This window comes from Cetorhinus maximus, chromosome 11 (assembly GCF_964194155.1).
Source record: "Cetorhinus maximus chromosome 11, sCetMax3.hap1.1, whole genome shotgun sequence".
NCBI lineage: Eukaryota > Metazoa > Chordata > Chondrichthyes > Lamniformes > Cetorhinidae > Cetorhinus > Cetorhinus maximus.
Window position 1 is genome coordinate 122,121,120 of NC_135889.1, and position 18,012 is coordinate 122,139,131.

Genomic DNA, 18,012 nt, shown 5'->3' on the forward strand with positions numbered 1-18,012 from the left:
TGCTACATTACAACAGTGAATCCATTTTTCTTTTTAAAAAAAAAGTAGATCATTGTCAGTACTGTGCTTTGGGATATCCTGAGATTGACAGTAGAGGCTGCAGAAATGAGTTGCCGGCTGTCTGACGTGGTTAACACTACAGGCGGGAAACGAGGTGAAACAACAGACTTGCCTTCAAGCGTTAGTCAGCAGCAGGGGCACCCGAGGTTTTGAAATGGAAGCTGGTTTTGGTGCAGGCACAGACAGGTTAGCGAGATGTTGGGCGCAAGGGTTATTATTACAGACCTGCCACGTCAGTGATTTACTGTTTTGAAGTGGAAGTTTTTTTTCCCTCCTGATTTACTTGGTGAAAGGCTTGCTTAAGGGGAGGGACTTAATTTTTAAATAGTTGCGTACCTTTCAGTTTAACTCAGTCTTTGTTGGTTGCGGGACCAGCCGTGAGCGGCCTTTGCAAAGTTTTAAACTAATTCTTTTGTTTTTTTTACTATTCGCTAAAAGGAGACGGTTTTTGAAGAGGTCGGAGCAAGGACTCTTAGTGATCGAGTTTTAAGGTGAGCTGAATGATGGTTTTTGCTCTCGGAGCCCTTCTGTTTACACCGGAACAGTTTGCTTATTGCAGAGGAGCAGTCAGTCGCGGGTCTGAAACTCTGGGACACAGGTGTTCCTCGGGATGTTGTTTGCTCCGACAGTCCAGGTTCTCTTTTTGGGGACTTTTCCCCCCCCCGCCAATTCCACGCGTGTACAATCAGAAAAATCCCCACTCATAAATCCAACAGGGAATTCGGGAGAAACTTCTTCACCCAGAGAGTGGCAAGGATGTGGAAATTGCTACCACAGGGAGTAGTCGAGGTTAAGAGTATTGATGTGTTTTGAGGAGAAGCAAGGTAAACACGTGGGAGAAAGGAGCAGCGAGTGGTTCAGGTCTGGAATGCACTGCCTGGAAGTGTGGTGGAGGCAGGTTCAATCGAGGCTTTCAAGAGGGCATTAGATGATTATTTGACTGGAAACAATGTGCAGGGGTACGGGGAAAAGGCAGGGCAATGGCACGCGGTCATAATGCTCATTCGGAGAGCCGGTGCAGACACAATGGGCCGAATGGCCTCCTGTGCCGTTAAAATTCTGTGACAAGCGGAGGGTTGGGATGAAGTAAATGGTAGAAGGAGCCCCATGGGAAGCACAGACACTGGGCTCGACCCACTGGATTGCATGGCCTGTTTCTGTGTTGTAAAATTTAAACTGCTGAAGACTCCAAAGTGTTTTCTCTCTTGTGCTCTCTCTCTCTCTCTCTCTCTCTCCTGATCTCTCTGGCTCTCTCACTCTCGTGCTCTCTCTCTTTCATCTCCTGCTATCCCTCTCCCTCTCTCTCTTCCCCCTCACTCTCATGCGGTCTCTCTCTTGCTCTTGTACTCTCTCAGTCTCTCTCTCTCTCTCTACCCCCCCCAGCCTTGCTATTGCAGCCCATAATTAATGTGCTGCTGAAGGTTATGCGAGAAAAGACGGGAGATAGAGTTTCTTCACTCAGAATGAGAAATGTTTGGCATAATCTCTAAAGGAAGAAAAAGAGGTCATGATATTGGGGTTATTTATAATACGGTGAGGTGCCTGATAGGGGAGTTAATACCATGGAGAATTGCACTTTGCGAAATGATATCTTTCCTTGAGTCTTTTCTCATTTTTCTTCTGTCCTCCTGCTTTTTGAAGGAAGGGATTGTTGATCAAAGGCCCATTACAATTACTCACCTTGTGATCTACAAATGGAAGAGTTCGGTACAAGTTCTTTCGTCGGTTTTTAAGCTTCAGGGTTTTTGAACAGTTCGGCTCCTCCACTTTGATACCAAACCTTGTTCTGTTTGCAGAAACCCCGTGTGGTGATGCTTAATTAATTCGCCAGTTTTCAAGCGTGTGCAGCCTCTCACCCACCAGACTGGGCACCTGTCAAAGCTGATCGGACATTTTCAAAAAAAGGATCGACAAGGGCTGTGAGAAAATGAACACGTTTCCCGTCCAATCCTCTTTTTAAACTTAATTTGAAATGTGTGGATTCTATTCCCTCTCGCTGACCCCCCAAAAGGTGCATGGACTCTGGCCGAGTTCCATTGTTCCAGGCGTTGCCCAAATACTGGCCCCAGGACACCAGGAAGAACTCGCCCTGCTCTTCCTCAAAATAGTGGCAGTGAGATCTTTCACACCCCCCAGAGGGAAGAGAGGGCCTTGGCTTAACATCTCATCTGAAAGACAGCACCTCCAACAGTGCAGCACCCCCTCAGTGCTGCACAGGAGTGTCATTGCTCAAGAATCTGGGGCTTGATCCGATGACATTCAAACTTAGACTTTAAGGTGTCATGTTGGCCCATGTTTGCAAAGTGTGGTGCTCAATGAGGGCAGGATTACCTTGGGCGTGATGCCATTACAGTTGAATAGCCTGTCTGCACTCACTGGGCTTGCACATAGGTGAAATTGATAATTGTGGGGTCACAATGCAGCACAAATGGATGACTCTGGAGAGACAAGTGGGTGGGATAATTGGTTCAACTGATTCATTAATGCCCCTTAGGGAAGGAAATCTGCCGTCCTTACCCGGTCTGGCCTACATGTGACTCCAGACCCACAGCAAATGTGGTTGACTCTTAACTTCCACCTGAAACGGCCCAGCAAGATGTTCAGTTTTATCAAAATCCACCACAAAAAGCTGTAGTCCACAGGGACTGCAGTGGTTCAAGGAGGCAGCTCACCACCTTCTCTAGGGCAATTAATGTAGTTTATATGGATTTCAGCAAAGCCTTTGACAAGGTTGCACATGGGAGACTTATAAAGAAGGCAAATGCACATGGGATACAGGGTAATTTGATAAGGTGGATTCAAAATTAACTTAGTTGTAGGAGACAGAGGGTGATGACAGAAGGATGCTTTAGTGACTGGAAGCCAGTGTCCAGTGGTGTACCACAGGGATCTGCCCTGGGTACCCTATTATTCGTCATTTATATAAACGACATAGATGACTCTGTGGAGGGTAGGATTAGTAAGTTTGCGGATGACACAAAGATTGGCCGGGTGGTTAACACTGAGGTTGAGTGTCTTGAGCTTCAGGAAGATATAGACGGGATGGTCAAATGGGCAGATAAGTGGCAGATGGAATTTAACCTGGAAAAGTGTGAGGTGATACACTTTGGAAGGAGTAATTTGACAAGGAAGTTTTCAATGAATGGCATGACACTAGGAAGTTCTGAGGAACAAAGGGACCTTGGCGTCTGTGTCCATAGATCTCTGAAGGCAGAGGGGCATGTTAGTGGGGTGGTGAAAAAGGCATATGGGACACTTGCCTTTATCAATCGAGCCATAGATTACAAAAGTAGGGAGGTCATGTTGGAGTTGCATAGAACCTTGGTGAGGCCACAGCTGGAGTACTGTGTGCAGTTCTGGGCACCACATTATAGGCAGGATGTGATTGCACTGGAGGGGGTGTAGAGGAGATTCACCAGGATGTTGCCTGGGATGAAACATTTAAGTTATGAAGAGAGGTTGGATAGACTTGGGTTGTTTTCGTTGGAGCAGAGAAGACTAAGAGACGACCTGATCGAGGTGTACAAGATTGAGGGGCATGGACAGGGTGGATAGGGAGCAGCTGTTCCCCTTAGTTGAAGGGTCAGTCATGAGGGGACACAAGTTCAAGGTGAGGAGCAGGAGGTTTAGGGGGGATGTGAGGAAAAACTTTTTTACCCAGAGGGTGGTGACGGTCTGGAATACACTGCCTGGGAGGGTGGTGGGGGCAGGTTGCCTCACATCCTTTAATAAGTACCTGGATGAGCAAGTGCTGGTAAATGGGATTTGGTAGGTAGGTCAGGTGTTTCTCACATGTCGGTGCAGACTCGATTGGCCGAGGGCCTCTCCTGCACTGTGTGATTCTGTGAATTAGGGATGGGCTTCAGTGCCGACCTTGCCAAACACGCCCACATTCTGTGAATGGGTAAACACGCTCACTGAACCCTTTTGCCACAGGACGGTGTGAGCTCCTGTCAGGTACAGCAGTAAATGCGTTTCCAGAACCAGGGATAATGGGTCAGCAGTGGATGGAGTCAGAGGAGGAAGCTCACTGATCATTTTTGATGCTCATCGCTGGTCTCACTAGACAACCTCTCAGGTCATCACTGTAGCAGATACTTCCCACCCATTGCCAACCAGCGCAGACCACCTCAACCCACCTCCCACTGCCTGCACGGTGAACATACCTGTGGTTTTACATTTGGTGGCAGCTTTCGAAATGTTGATCCTGTTTACGTTCCATTTTCTCTGATCATCCCGGATGGAATATTGTGTCCAGTTGTGGGCACCGCACTTTAGGAAGGGTGTGAGGGCTTTGGAGAGGGGGCAGAAAAGATTGACTAGAATGGTTCCAGGAATGAGGGAGTTTGGTAACTTGGAGAGATTGGAGAAGCTGGGCTCATTCTCCCTGGACCAGAGGAGGGTGAGAGGAGATTTGATCGAGGAACACAAAACGATGAAGGTTTAGATAAAGTAAATAAAGATAAACTGGTTCCAGTGGCTACAGGGTTGATAACCAGAGGGCACAGATTTAAGGTGATTGGATAAAGAACCAGAGGCAACACGAGAAAAACTTCATTATGGAACTAGTGTTTAGGGTTTGGAACGCATTGCCTGACAGGATGGTGGATATAAATTCAGTTGTAGCTTTCAGAAGGAAATTGGATAAATAGTTGAAGGAGAAAAATGTCAGTGATTTGGGGAAAGAGCCGGGGGAGATGGTCTAACTGGATTGCTCTTTGAAAGAGCCAGCACAGACTCAATGGGCTGAATGGCCGCCCTCTGTGCTGTACTATTCTATGATTCTAAGCAGAGCATAAGCCTCTGGTTAGTACTGATTGGTGCCCAGGTTTTCTACAGCCTCCAGCCAGGATATTGTCGGGTCCAAAGCTTTTTCACTCAGTCAGCCACTTCTTAATGTGTCTGCTGTGGCTTAGTGGTTAACACTCTTACCTTGGAGTTCGAGAGTTGTGGGTTCAAGTCCCACTCCGGAGACTTCAGCACAAAAATCTAGGCTGATGCTCCCAGTGCACGACCGTAGGAGTGCTGCACTGCCCAGGAAGGTGGATGCACAGAGCTAGGAAATCTCCCAGCTTGCCTTGGAGGGAGGGGGGCGTGTTGTGGGTGAAGTGCCCCAAATGGCAGGACCTCTGTTATGGTGGGTGGTGATGGGAGCGGAAGGGCAGAATAGAGTCAGGCCTGTCACCCCTGGACACAGTTCAGAGGTGGCCATATGGCTACCGAGGCTGGCTGTTTAAAAGGTCCGCCTTGGTTTATCCCATTTGATTTTTTAATTATTAGGCCCTCTAGGCCTCACCGCTCAGATGCCCTCACCATCCCCCCATGCCCATAAATGCCAACCCATGCCTCCAGCCACTCCCTTGATTTTAATCACATACATTTGCATTTTTTTGCCTCTACAAATTACGACTATGATAACTCCTAGCTCCCCTGCTTAATTTGAATCCCAGTTACACCTCTGTTAAGGCAACAGTAAAAACAAATACACTTCAACAGACCCAGGCAAAGCAACACAATATTCTGGACAGTGATATTCAGAGTGAGTTTTCTTAGCTTCCATTCCTGTAGACAGCAACTTGATACCTGGAGGCTGGAAGCTTTTCACACATGTTAGACTTTAGAATGCTTTCTCCTTGCACATAACCTCATCTCCTTTATACATGTTTCTCCCTTTTTAATGTAAATCCCATTGTTCCAATATGTCTTTGCAACTTTACTTTTTCCATAATACAAATATTTCATAGCACTCCTATTATCAGTAATCTTTAAGAAAAATAAACACTGTTTGGCTTAGCCTCTGTTGGCTAGGTGTAACATCTTACCGTCTCTTTGAAATTCACGACTCTAGTTTATCTAAAAAGGCAAATGTTCCTCAGACCTCACATTCTAAAACTTCAGCCATGTTTACCTATTTAGCATTTCAAACCTAGCCTCTCTTTTGATAACTCAAAAGCTCCAGACCAGCTGTCTGCAATTCAATTAAAACCCCCACACACACGACCTCACACAGAGAAACTAATCCAAATCTCACTGTTAAGCTACCTTTACAATAAATCACAATATTATGAAAATTATTATATTTTCATGACAGGGTTATATCAACAAACAGCTCTTGAAACTGCTAGAACAGATTTTTTTCAACTCTCAGACACAGCCAGTGTTCTTTTTAACTTTTAAAGGCCAGGCTAGTTAAATAGCTTGACAGTTCTACAGACCTTACCTGCCCTTCACAAGCACTTACATCTTTTCTTAAACATTTGTAACTCCCACACTGTAGGAGAAGGCCCTTGCGAAAATGGGGTCTCTTAGGGTCTCAGCACTGAGTTCAAATGGCCTTGCTGAGTTCAGAGGTTTCCCACATGTGTGAGTCACTTGCTAGCTCATTTCCCCTACTGGTGAAAATAGGATCTGTCAAAATATCGGGATCTGTGCCCCACCTGCCATTTTAAAAGGACTCTGGATTCTCCACAACTCTGAAAATCCAGGCCACTATCAGAGGGACTGTCTTTCAGATGACATGTTAAAGCCAAACCCTGTATGCCTGCAAAGGTGGGTGTAAAAAGATCCCTAGTTTGAAAGAGAGAAGGGGAGTTCTCCTTTGTGCCCGGACTCAGTTTCTTGACAGTGTTCTAGGTCCAACCACCTTCAGCTGCTGTGTCAATGACCTCCTTTCTGTCATAAGGTTGAGAATGGGGTGATTTTTCCCGCTAGTTTTTTGGAATTTTGGAAAATTGTACAATTTTGGAAAGTTGTAACCAATACATCTACTACCTCAGCAGCCACTTCCTTTAAGACCCCAGGATGCAGGCCTTCTGGCCCAGGGGACTTGTCAGCCTTTAGGCTGAATAGTTTTCCCAGCACCTTTTCCCTGGTGATGGTGATCGTTTTAAGTTCCTCCCTCTCGTTCACACCTGGATTTTCAAGTCTCTTTGGGAAGTTTCCTAAGTCTCCCACAGTGAAGACAGATGTAAAACACCTGTCCAACACCTCTGCCATTTCCTTGTTTTCCATGCTCAATTCCCCAGACTCACCTCTAGAGGACCAACACTCACTTTAGTTGCCCTTTTCCTATTTAAATACTTGTAGAAACTCTTACTATCTGTTTAATATTACTATCCAGCTTTCTGTCATACTCTAATCTCTCCCTCTTAATTAATTTTTTAGTCACTCTGTGCTGCTGTTTAAAACCTGCCCAATCCCCTGACCTACCATTAATCTTTGCACCCTTGCCACCCTCAGTGCTTCCTCCAAGTGGTGTTCAACATGGAGGAGCACTGATTCATCAGTTGAGGGAGGGGGATACGTGGTAATCAGCAGGAGGTTTCCTTGCCTGTGTTTGACCTGATGCCATGAGACGTCATGGGGTCCGGAGTCAATGTTGAGGACTCCCAGGGTAACTCCCTCCTGACTGTATACCACTGTGCCGCCGTCTCTGCTGGGTCTGTCCTGCCGGTGGGACAGGATGTAACCAGGGACGGTGATGGTGGTGTCTGTCAGGCATGATTCGGTAAGTATGACTGTGTTTGTTGACTAGTCTGTGGAGCAGCTGTCCCAATTCTGGCACAGAATGTTAGTAAGGAGGACTTTGCAAGGCCAATAGGATTGGGTTTGCCATTGTTATTTCCGGTGCCTAGGTCGATGCCGGGTGGTCCGTCTGGTTTCATTCCTTTTTGTAGGTTTTGTGGCAGTTTGATACAACTGAGTGTCTTGCTGGGCCATTTCAGAGGAAGTTAAGAGTCAACCACATTGCTGTGTGTCTGAAGTCAGGTGGGTCAGACCGGGTAAGGACGGCAGATTTCCTTCCCTAAAGGACATTTAGGGAACCAAATGGGATTTTACAACAATTGGTAATAGTTGTCATGGTCACCATTACTGAGACTTTATATTCTAGATTTAGTAATTGAACATGTCCCCAGAGCATCAGCCTAGGCCTCTGCATTACTAGTCCAGTGACAATACCACTAAACCCCAGATCCCTCGATTGCAGACATATCAGCTCCAGCAGATGCCAGGACGCAATCCTAAATATCTCCATATTTATCTCTGTCACCAATGTCACATCTCAGGCTGACAGAACAGCACTTGAAATCACAGTTGGGACTGTAAGAGTAACACCATTTAATCTGCCCATGCTGGCTAACTCCCAAATGTGATCTCTCACTGCTCTCTCTCCCCTCGCACTGTTTTGTGGTCTCTCGCCGCTCTCTCTCCCCTCGCACTGTTTTGTGGTCTCTCGCCGCTCTCTCTCCCCTCGCACTCTCTTGTGTGGTCTCTCGCCGCTCTCTCTCCCCTCGCACTCTCTTGTGTGGTCTCTCGCCGCGCTCTCTCCCCTCGCACTCTCTTGTGTGGTCTCTCGCCGCTCTCTCTCCCCTCGCACTCTCTTGTGTGGTCTCTCGCCGCTCTCTCTCCCCTCGCACTCTCTTGTGTGGTCTCTCGCCGCTCTCTCTCCCCTCGCACTCTCTTGTGTGGTCTCTCGCCGCTCTCTCTCCCCTCGCACTCTCTTGTGTGGTCTCTCGCCGCTCTCTCTCCCCTCGCACTCTCTTGTGTGGTCTCTCGCCGCTCTCTCTCCCCTCGCACTCTCTTGTGTGGTCTCTCGCCGCTCTCTCTCCCCTCGCACTCTCTTGTGTGGTCTCTCGCCGCTCTCTCTCCCCTCGCACTCTCTTGTGTGGTCTCTCGCCGCTCTCTCTCCCCTCGCACTCTCTTGTGTGGTCTCTCGCCGCTCTCTCTCCCCTCGCACTCTCTTGTGTGGTCTCTCGCCGCGCTCTCTCCCCTCGCACTCTCTTGTGTGGTCTCTCGCCGCTCTCTCTCCCCTCGCACTCTCTTGTGTGGTCTCTCGCTGCTCTCTCTCCCCTCGCACTCTCTTGTGTGGTCTCTCGCCGCTCTCTCTCCCCTCGCACTCTCTTGTGGTCGGTCTCTCTCTCTAATGAGTATTCTTACTGAGTATTCTGTTTTGCAAAGTCACCTGACACCTTGAGCTTGGGCTGTTGTTCATCTTCAGAGTCAGGGGAGGGAGTTTTGCCACAGCTGTACAAATACCTGGTTAGACGACACCTGGAGTAAGTGTGCACAGTTCTGGAGACCACACCTTCGGAAGGATATATTGACTTGGGAAGGAGAGTAGCACAGAGTCACCAGAATGTCACTGGGATCCCAAGGGGCAGATCATGAGGAGCCATTGAATAAATGAGGCTGGTGTCCCCTGAAAAATAAAAGGTTAGGGGCAGATTTAATTGAGGATTTAGTAAGGAAGTAATTGGGTAGATTGAGAGAAACCCTTTCTGCTGGTGGGGGGGTCTGGAACAGGGGCACATAACCTTAACACCAGAGTCAGGCCATTCGAGAGAGAGGTTAGGAAACACTTGTTCACGTGAGGGCAGTGTGGACACTCCCACACAAAACAGCAGATGCTAACGCAATTCATCATGTTAAATCTGAGATTGATAGATTTTTGTAGACAAGGATATTAATGGATGTGGAGCTAAGAAGGATAAAGGGATTGAAGATACAGATTAGCCACGGTCTAATTGAATGGTGTTGGAACAGGCTTGAGGGGCTGAATGGCCTCCCTGTAATTCGAGGCTGGGTTCAGAAGTGGCCAATTGGGTGTCTGATCCTTGTTTTCTGTTGGTTCTTTCCAGTGTGACTGTGTGGAAGGCCTCACTCTGCCAAGATGAGCTGGTCTTTCCTAACGCGGCTTCTTGAGGAGATCCACAACCATTCCACGTTCGTTGGCAAAATCTGGCTGACCGTCCTCATCATCTTCCGCATTGTGCTGACGGCAGTGGGCGGCGAGGCCATCTACCATGATGAACAGAGCAAGTTCATGTGTAACACACAGCAGCCCGGCTGTGAGAACGTTTGCTACGATTCCTTTGCGCCCTTGTCCCACGTCCGGTTTTGGGTCTTCCAGATCATCATAATCTCGGTGCCGTCCATCATGTACCTGGGCTACGCGGTGCACCGGATAGCTCGCATGGAGGGAACCCAGGCAAAGCCCAAGAAGAGGATGCCCATCGTGCATCGGGGGGCTGCTCGGGACTATGAGGAGGCGGATGGTGACAATGAGGAGGACCCCATGGTCTGCGAGGAGATCGAACACGAGCCTGAGCCTGAGCCTGACAAGAAAGCTCCCGAGCAGAAGCAGCACGACGGCAGGAGGCGCATCAAGGAAGACGGCCTCATGAAGATGTACGTCTTCCAGCTCCTGTTGAGAACGCTCTTTGAGATGGCTTTCCTGACTGGCCAGTACTTTCTGTATGGGTTTGAAGTGCTCCCCGGCTTTATCTGCAGCAGGAGGCCCTGTCCTTACACCGTTGACTGCTTTGTGTCCCGACCCACCGAGAAAACCATCTTCTTGTTGGTCATGTACGTGGTCAGCTGCCTCTGCTTGTTGCTCAACATTGCCGAGCTCTTCCACCTTGGCCTAGGTGGCATCCGAGATGGTTTGAGGGGCAGACGTCTGGCCTCCCGCACCTCCAAGTGCTCCTCCTACGCCCCTCCAGGCTACCACTCTGTGCTTCGCAAGGACAAGGCCAAGCTGGGCAACGGGAACGTGCCGTACCGTGACAACCTTGGCGGCCTGGGGCCCGGGAGCTTTGAGATGTCCGAGGCAGTTCACCGGCACCTGAAGCTTGCCCAGGAGCAGCTGAATATGGCTTACCGCGCCTCGGGAGAGATCCCTCACCAGCCGAGAAGCGGCAGCCCCGAGTCCAACGGCACCGCCGTCGAGCAGAACCGACTGAACTTTGCCCAGGAGAAGGAAGGAGCCTGCTCGGGAAAAGCCGGTAATAATAGATGATTACTCACTAATCTGTCATTGGTGTCGGCCACGCCTCAGTGGGTCGCACCCTCACCTCCTGAGTCGGGTGGTTTGTGGGTTCAAATCCTATTCGGGTCTTCAGTGCAAAACCTAGGCTAACACTCGGTGCTGTACTGAGGGAGTGCTGCACTGCAAGAGGTGCTGTCTTTCGAATGAGATGTTATACCAGGGTCCCATTAACCCTCTTACGTTGATGTAAAAGATCCCAAGGTAGTATTTTAAAGAATAGCAAGGGATTTCTCCCCACTGTCTCGGGGCCAATATTTACCCCTCTAATAAGTGTGTGTGCCCTATAGGTGATCCCACTGCGAGTATTAACCAAACCAGAGAGTACAAATTTTATTTTAACTGCATCGTGCAAATTTGCTAATTTGACAGGAAAATACCCCATTAGATATTTATAACACTGTGCAGATGATAACACTGATTTCTGTGACTGCCTCATTAACACATTCTGCACATTGCATCATATGGACACGGTGACGATAAATCCATATCTGGGGCAAAGGTTCAATACTTGCAACCCGGATAAACTGCACATGATCTTCTCCATTCTGTATGAGTAGAAGACTTTCTCTTGCCTGGGTGCATGATATTGTTCAATATAATTAATTTTATACAAGGGGTGTAATTGGATTCTATTGGGTTCTATTTTATCAGTAATCTCACAGAGTAGAAAATGAGCAATAAAGTGGAATGATTGAATAACATGGGACTTCACTGTCAGTGAGAAGCTTTGGAAGCCTCAGGTGTCTCTGTGTGACACAACCGATTAGGAGCAGGAGTAGCTCCTCGAGCCTGCTCTGCCATTTGATAACATTGCCTACATTATACTAGTGACTGCAACTCAAAAGTACTTAATTGGCTGTAAAGCAATTTAGGATGTTGTAAAAGGTACTGTATAAATGTAAGTTTTGTCTTTCTTTCATAACACTTGCATGCAGTAGGCAGAGTTACTGTAGCGATGGTGAAATTGGAGGCCCAATACTGATTCGCTCAGGATAATTAATCACAGAGCAATGAAATGATGTTAGGAACACGGCTACAAAGAAATCATTGCATTTACAAACGAAATCAACTCTGTAGCTAATCTCCTCCAAACTCCCCCACAAACCCGCACTACAACCTGACCCCCAATGTCCCCTCCAACCTCCACCCAAACTCCCCCAAACCCCTCTCCAACCTCCCTCAAAGCCCCCCCTCAGCATCCCCAAAACCCTCTAATCTCTCCCCAACCCCCTCGCCAACAACCACCACCTCCCCCCACACCCCCCCACCCCACACACACACACACACACACACACACAGCATTCAATTGGTTCTGAAACTACAGGGATTTCACTTACCCATGTGTCAAGCAAGAACACTCTCAGTTGCTGTGCTGCTGCTGTTGACCCTCAGCCAGCTTTGTGGTTTTTCTGGCAGGACTTTTAAAAAAACAAACCAGAATCACGAAGCTGCCCAAAGGTCGGAAGCAGCAGGGCAGCGACTCGGTGAGATTGACCTGACGCTGACAGACCGGCTTTGGGGAAAAAAACCAGAACTCTCAGCCTGACGGAGCTGGCTTTATTTTAGGCTGGGGTCTGTCAGATCTGCAGCTTTGGCTGTTCAGGCTGGACAACGTGAATCTCAGTTTACAACACCGAGCCCAGGCCCCCCCACCTAGTCCCCGGACCCCGGTGTTTGGCACTGTCTGCACTCTCCTGAGCTCTGACTGCGGCACTCTCTCAGCATTGCCCTGGGTGGTTCAGCCTGGGGTGCACGCTGAAGCTTTTGGAGTGGGGACTCAAACCCGCGACTTTCTGACTCTGAGGTAAGAGTGTTACCCACCCTCTGAGTCTCGACCACATAAACAACACAAATACATTAAACAGTGCCTTCTGGCTTTTGCGGAGAGTTAATAAACTCCTTTCAGCTCTGAGATTTATATTTCAATCAAGCCTGGATTGTAACTCTTCTAATTACTGACTGCACAGTCACTAACTTAAGTAAGTTGGCTAGACTCTTTCTAAACAGGGATTACGAACATAGGGCAGGTTCACACTGGAAATGAGAAGGTTTGAGCAACAATATGACTGTTGATATTTGGATTCTAAAGGGACTGGATAATGTAGACCATGGACAGGCTCTTTCCTCTTGTCCAAAGCGAGAGAATGTGGTCTGCACTCAGAGGAGGGGAAATTCAACGTTAATCTGCAGAAATATCTCAGTGAGCGAAACTCTGGAAAAGGCTCCCTAGGGACACGGTGAGGGTCATTAGTATCGATTCATTCAAATGCAAATTAAGGTATAGTTCTTACTGAAGATAAATTTGGGGATACAGTATGGGAGTAAGTTGAGACATGATGTGTGGTGCGTGTAGGGTGACTCGGGAGGGGCAGGTGACTTTGGACTGTAGTTACTAGTGTAATACAGGAAACGAGCAGCCAATTTGCTCACAGGAAGATCCCATAGCCAGTACTGTGATAATAGCCCGATTGTGTGTTTTAGTGATTTTGGCAGAGGGATAATTAAAGGATAGCAGGGAGACTGGTCTTGTTCTTAAAAAGAGTGAATTTTACACCCATCTATGAGAGAGTCAGAGCCACGGTTTAACAGTGCGGTCAGTAATCTTAATAACAAGAAGAGCCATTTTAGAAAATTTAGTCAAAAATGCAATACCTTTAAGTGTCATAATGCTGTTACTCAAATAATTATAATGAAAAACGAGAGACACATTTCAGCAACACTTCAAAGGTTTCTACAGAAGAGTTGTGGATGATACATGGGAGAAGGCATCATTCAATGTTTATAAAAAATTAAAAAAACAAAAGCAAGCCATTGCTTGTTACAAAGTCATCAAGTCGAATAACTATCAAAATAGGTTTGACCTGTTGAGTTCAGGAGCCGCACACGAGTCCTTAATGAATCGCAATTTGCAGGCCTTTGGTTTAACGTCTCATCCAAAAGACAGCACCTCCAACAATGCAGCACTTCCTAAGTACTGCACTGAGTGTATCAGCTTAGATTTTGAGCCCGTGTCTGGAGTTGGACTTGAACACACAACCTTTCTGACTAGAGTGTCACTGAGCCACAGCTGACACCGTGTAAATAAAAGGGCTCTATTCTGAGGCTGTGTCTGAGGTGCTTTGTTATAGACTCACTGCAGCACAGAAAAAGGCCATTCAGCTCATCGGGTCCATTCCAGCTCAAGAGAAAAACATTTCTCCTCATCTCGTCTTAAATGGGAGCCCCCTTATCTTTAATCTGTGTCCACTGGTTCTGATCTCTCCTACAAGGCAAAACATCCTCTCAGCATCCACCCTGTCAAGTCCCATCAGGATCTTATTTGTTTCAATAAGATCACCTCTCATTCTTCTAAACTCCAATGGATACAGACCCAGCCTGTCCAACCTTTCCTCATAGGATAAGCCCCCACATTCCAGGAATCAAGTCGAGTGAAACTTTTCTGAACTGCTTCTAATGCAATTGTGTCCTTTCTTAAATAAAAAGACCAGCACTGTACACAGTACTCTAGATGTGGTCTCACCAATGCCCTGTACAACTGTGGCAAAGCATCCCTGCTTTTATATTCCATTCCTCTTGCAATAAATGACAAGGTTCCATTTGCCTTCCTAATCACTCGCTGTACCTGCATACTAACTTTTTCCTGATTCATGCACCAGGACACCCAGATCCCTCTGTACCTCAGAGCTCTGCAATCCCTCGCTCTTTAAATAATACGCTGCTTTTCTATTCTTCCTGCCAAAGTGGGCAAGTTCATATTTCCCACGTTATACTCCATCTGCTAACTTTTTGCTGACTCACTTAACCTGTCTCTATCCATTTGCATTCTCCTTACATCCTCTTCACAACTTACTTTTCTATCTATCTTTGTGCCATCAACAAAGTTAGCAACCATACATTCAGTCCTTTCGTCCAAGTCATCGATATAGATTGTAAATATTTGAGGCCTCAGCACTGGTCACTGTGGTACTCCACTCGTTTCATCTTGCCAACCTGACAATGACCGATCTGTGCCTACTTTCTGTTCCCTGTAAGCTAACCAATCCTCTATCCATGCTAATATGTTAACCACGCAGCACCATGAGCTCTTATTTTGTGTAGTTAACCTTTGATGTGGCACCCTGTCAAATGCCTTCTGGAAATCTAAGTACAGCTCATCCACAGGTTCCCCTTTATCCACGTTGTTTGTTACTTCCTCAAAGAACTCTAATAAACTAGTGAAACACAATTTCCCTTTCACAAAACCATATTGATTCTGTCTAATTTCTTTGAGTTTTCTAAGTGCCCTGTTATAACCTTAATAATAGATTCCAGTGTTTTCCCATCATAGATGTTAAGCTAATTGGCCTGTAGTTTCCTGTTTTCTGTCCACCCACCCCCCCCTTATCTTGAATAGAGGAGTTGCATTCGCTATTTTCCAATCTGATGCGACCTTTCCAGAATCAAGGCAATTTTGGAAAGTTAAAATCTGTGCATTTGCTATCTCGGCAGCCACTTGTTTTAAGACCCCAGGATGAAGTCCATCAGGACCTGGGGACTTGTCAACTTTTAGTTCAAATAATTTTCTCAGTACCCTTTTCCCTGGTGACTGGGATTGTTTTTTTTTAACCTCCTGATTCACAATTATTTCTGGGATGTTATTTGTATCCCCTACAGTGAAGGCAGACGCAACATATCTGTCCAATTCATCCATCATTTCCTTATTTTCCATTCTCACTCTCCAGAGGACCAACGCTCATGTTACTAACTCTTTTCCTTTTTAGATACCTGTAGAAACTCTTACTATCAGTTTTTATATTTCTAGCTAGTTTTCTCTCGTACTCTAATTTCTCCCTCATTTTTTTTTAGACATTCTTTGCTGCTTTTTATATCCTGTCCAATCTTCTGACCTGTCACTAATTGTACACTTTTTCTTTCTTGTTTTCACTTCCATAGCTAGCCATGGATGGTGCATCCCTCCCCTAGAGCCTTTCTTTCTCACTGGAATGTATCTTTGCTGAGTGTTATGACATATCCCTTTAACAGTCTGCCACTGCATCTCTACTGACCTGTCCCTTAACCTAATTTCCCAATTCGCTTTACCAGCTCTATCTTCATGCCCTTATTATTTAAGTTCAAAACACTTGTCTTAGACCCACTCTTCTCTCCTTCGAACTGAATGAGAAATTCAATCATGTCATGATCACTGCTAGCTAGGGGTGCCTTTACTATAAGGTCATTAATTAATTCCTTCTCGTTACATATTATCAGACCTAGAATAACCAGGCTCGAGGGGCTGAATGGCCTCCTCGTGTTCCTGTGTAACAGGCTCGAGGGACTGAATGGCCTCTTCCTGTTCATATGTTCCTTCCGACACATCTCACCGGTGATGTGGATAAATCCACTCAATCCCTTGCCATTCTTCTGGGTAACCATTTCTTCCCTTACCTTTTTGCAGGTCTGCGGGCATGATGCCGATGGGGCAGGCTCTTTGACCTTGTGATTCGGAGAGAGAATTGACGTCTTGAAGCAAAAAAGGGACCTCGACTGGAAAGACTTGCATTTCATTTTCACAGTCTTGGCATTAATGTCGCCAATTAGCTAAGACAAAACCACTGGAAAAGGGGCTGGGCTGAACTGGGGGTCTGAATTGTGGGTGGGGGGGTTGGTTTTTGGGGAGAGCAGAGCGATGGTGGGGGGAGGGTGGATTAGGGTGAGGTTTGGAAGAACTTGACAAGTGTTGAGTATTTTAAAACCACGCCAGTGATTATTGGCTTGTACTTCTTGGGGTTTTTTTTTCCTGGTATTCTGGAACATTCCAAATCCAACCTAAGCAGTTTCACGCACTCTTGGACCTACTGTAGAATCTAACGACTATCTTGTGACTCTTGAGGCACTGACAGTTTGGTTTCCGATCTTAAAGGGAGACCCTGTTCCCATAGATTGGGGGAGGGGTGTGAGGGGGTGGGTGGTGTGACCCCCTTTTACAATATGATCGGGTACGAACCAAGAGAACTGGCTCGGCCAATTAGCTTGTATTGTATAGTTTTTTTTAATTTTTATTTGAATTCATCATTCATTCTATTTCTCTGGTCTGGGGTTAGTTTACTTATTGACAAAAGCCTTTGCTTTTTCTTAATTTTTTTTTGGTGGGTTTTTATATATATATATATATATATAAACAAGATGTAAGAAAAAAAAATCGGTAGCGATAGAACAATTAATTACAATTCATTTGTTTAATTACAATTGTTTACAGCCTTAGAACATTCCAGAATTTTGTAACGTCGAGCGAGAGCGACGATGAAATGATTTATTTTGTTGATGATTTTATTATTTTTTTTTGCTTTTGGTACTTTTGATAAGTTATTGTGCTTTATTTGTGACCATTTCACTGGTTTGGGCCTAAGTGGCCTTCCCCAGCCTGGAATTATCTCCAGATTGCCCCTGAAGCAGCTGCCATGGTAACCAGGTTGTTCCGCTTAGCTCTTGGGAGTGTATGTGTGCTCTCCCTTCTCCACCCAAATTAAATATTTGTGAAGGTTTAGCATGAATCCCTCTTGAAACCATCATTCTTCCTTTCTTTTTTAAAAAAAAACCTTCAGCGTCTCTGTGTCTGTGGAATGATTGAGACAGGAGGAGGCCATTCAGCTCCTCGGGCCTATTCTGCCTTTCAGTTAGACCAAGATTGGTCTGTATCTTAACGCCATCTTCCCATCTTAGTTCCATTAATGTTAATGCTCTTACCCAACAGATATGTTTCAATTAAAAAATTGATCAGTAAGAAATAGGAGCAGGGGTCAGCCGTTCAACCCCTCGAGCCATTAAATAAGATCATGGCTGATCATCTACCTCAGCTCCACCCTCCTGCTCTATCCCCATATCCTAAATTCCCTTAGTGTCTAAAAATATCTCAACCTCTGTCCTGAACATACTCGATGACTGAGTATCCACAACCCTCTGAGGTAGAGAATTTCAAAGATTCTCAGCCCTCTGAGTGAAAACATTTCTCCTCATCCTAGTCCTAAATGGCCAACCCCTTATCTTGAGACTGTGACTTACATGTTCTAGATTCCTCTGCCATGGGGAAACATTTTCACAGCCTCTTTCAAGCTTAAGAACTTTATGTTTCAGCTAGATCACCACTC

General features: G+C 46.3%; 1 protein-coding gene across 2 annotated transcripts; it reads left to right on the top strand.

Annotated features, from left to right (window-relative positions):
* Positions 1–429: 429 nt before the first annotated feature.
* On the top strand, positions 430–16,501 carry LOC144686873 (gap junction gamma-1 protein-like). 2 transcript variants are annotated; one of them, XM_078552675.1, is made up of 3 exons: positions 430–551; positions 9,699–10,844; positions 16,323–16,501. In XM_078552675.1, the coding sequence occupies exons 2-3, from the start codon at positions 9,731–9,733 to the stop codon at positions 16,334–16,336; spliced, it is 1,128 nt and encodes a 375-aa protein (XP_078408801.1). In that variant the 5' UTR covers positions 430–551; positions 9,699–9,730; the 3' UTR covers positions 16,337–16,501. The 2 variants fall into 2 exon arrangements, with proteins under 2 accessions (XP_078408801.1, XP_078408800.1); XM_078552674.1 differs by lacking the exon at positions 430–551 and having other exon boundaries at positions 9,698–10,844.
* Positions 16,502–18,012: the final 1,511 nt, after the last annotated feature.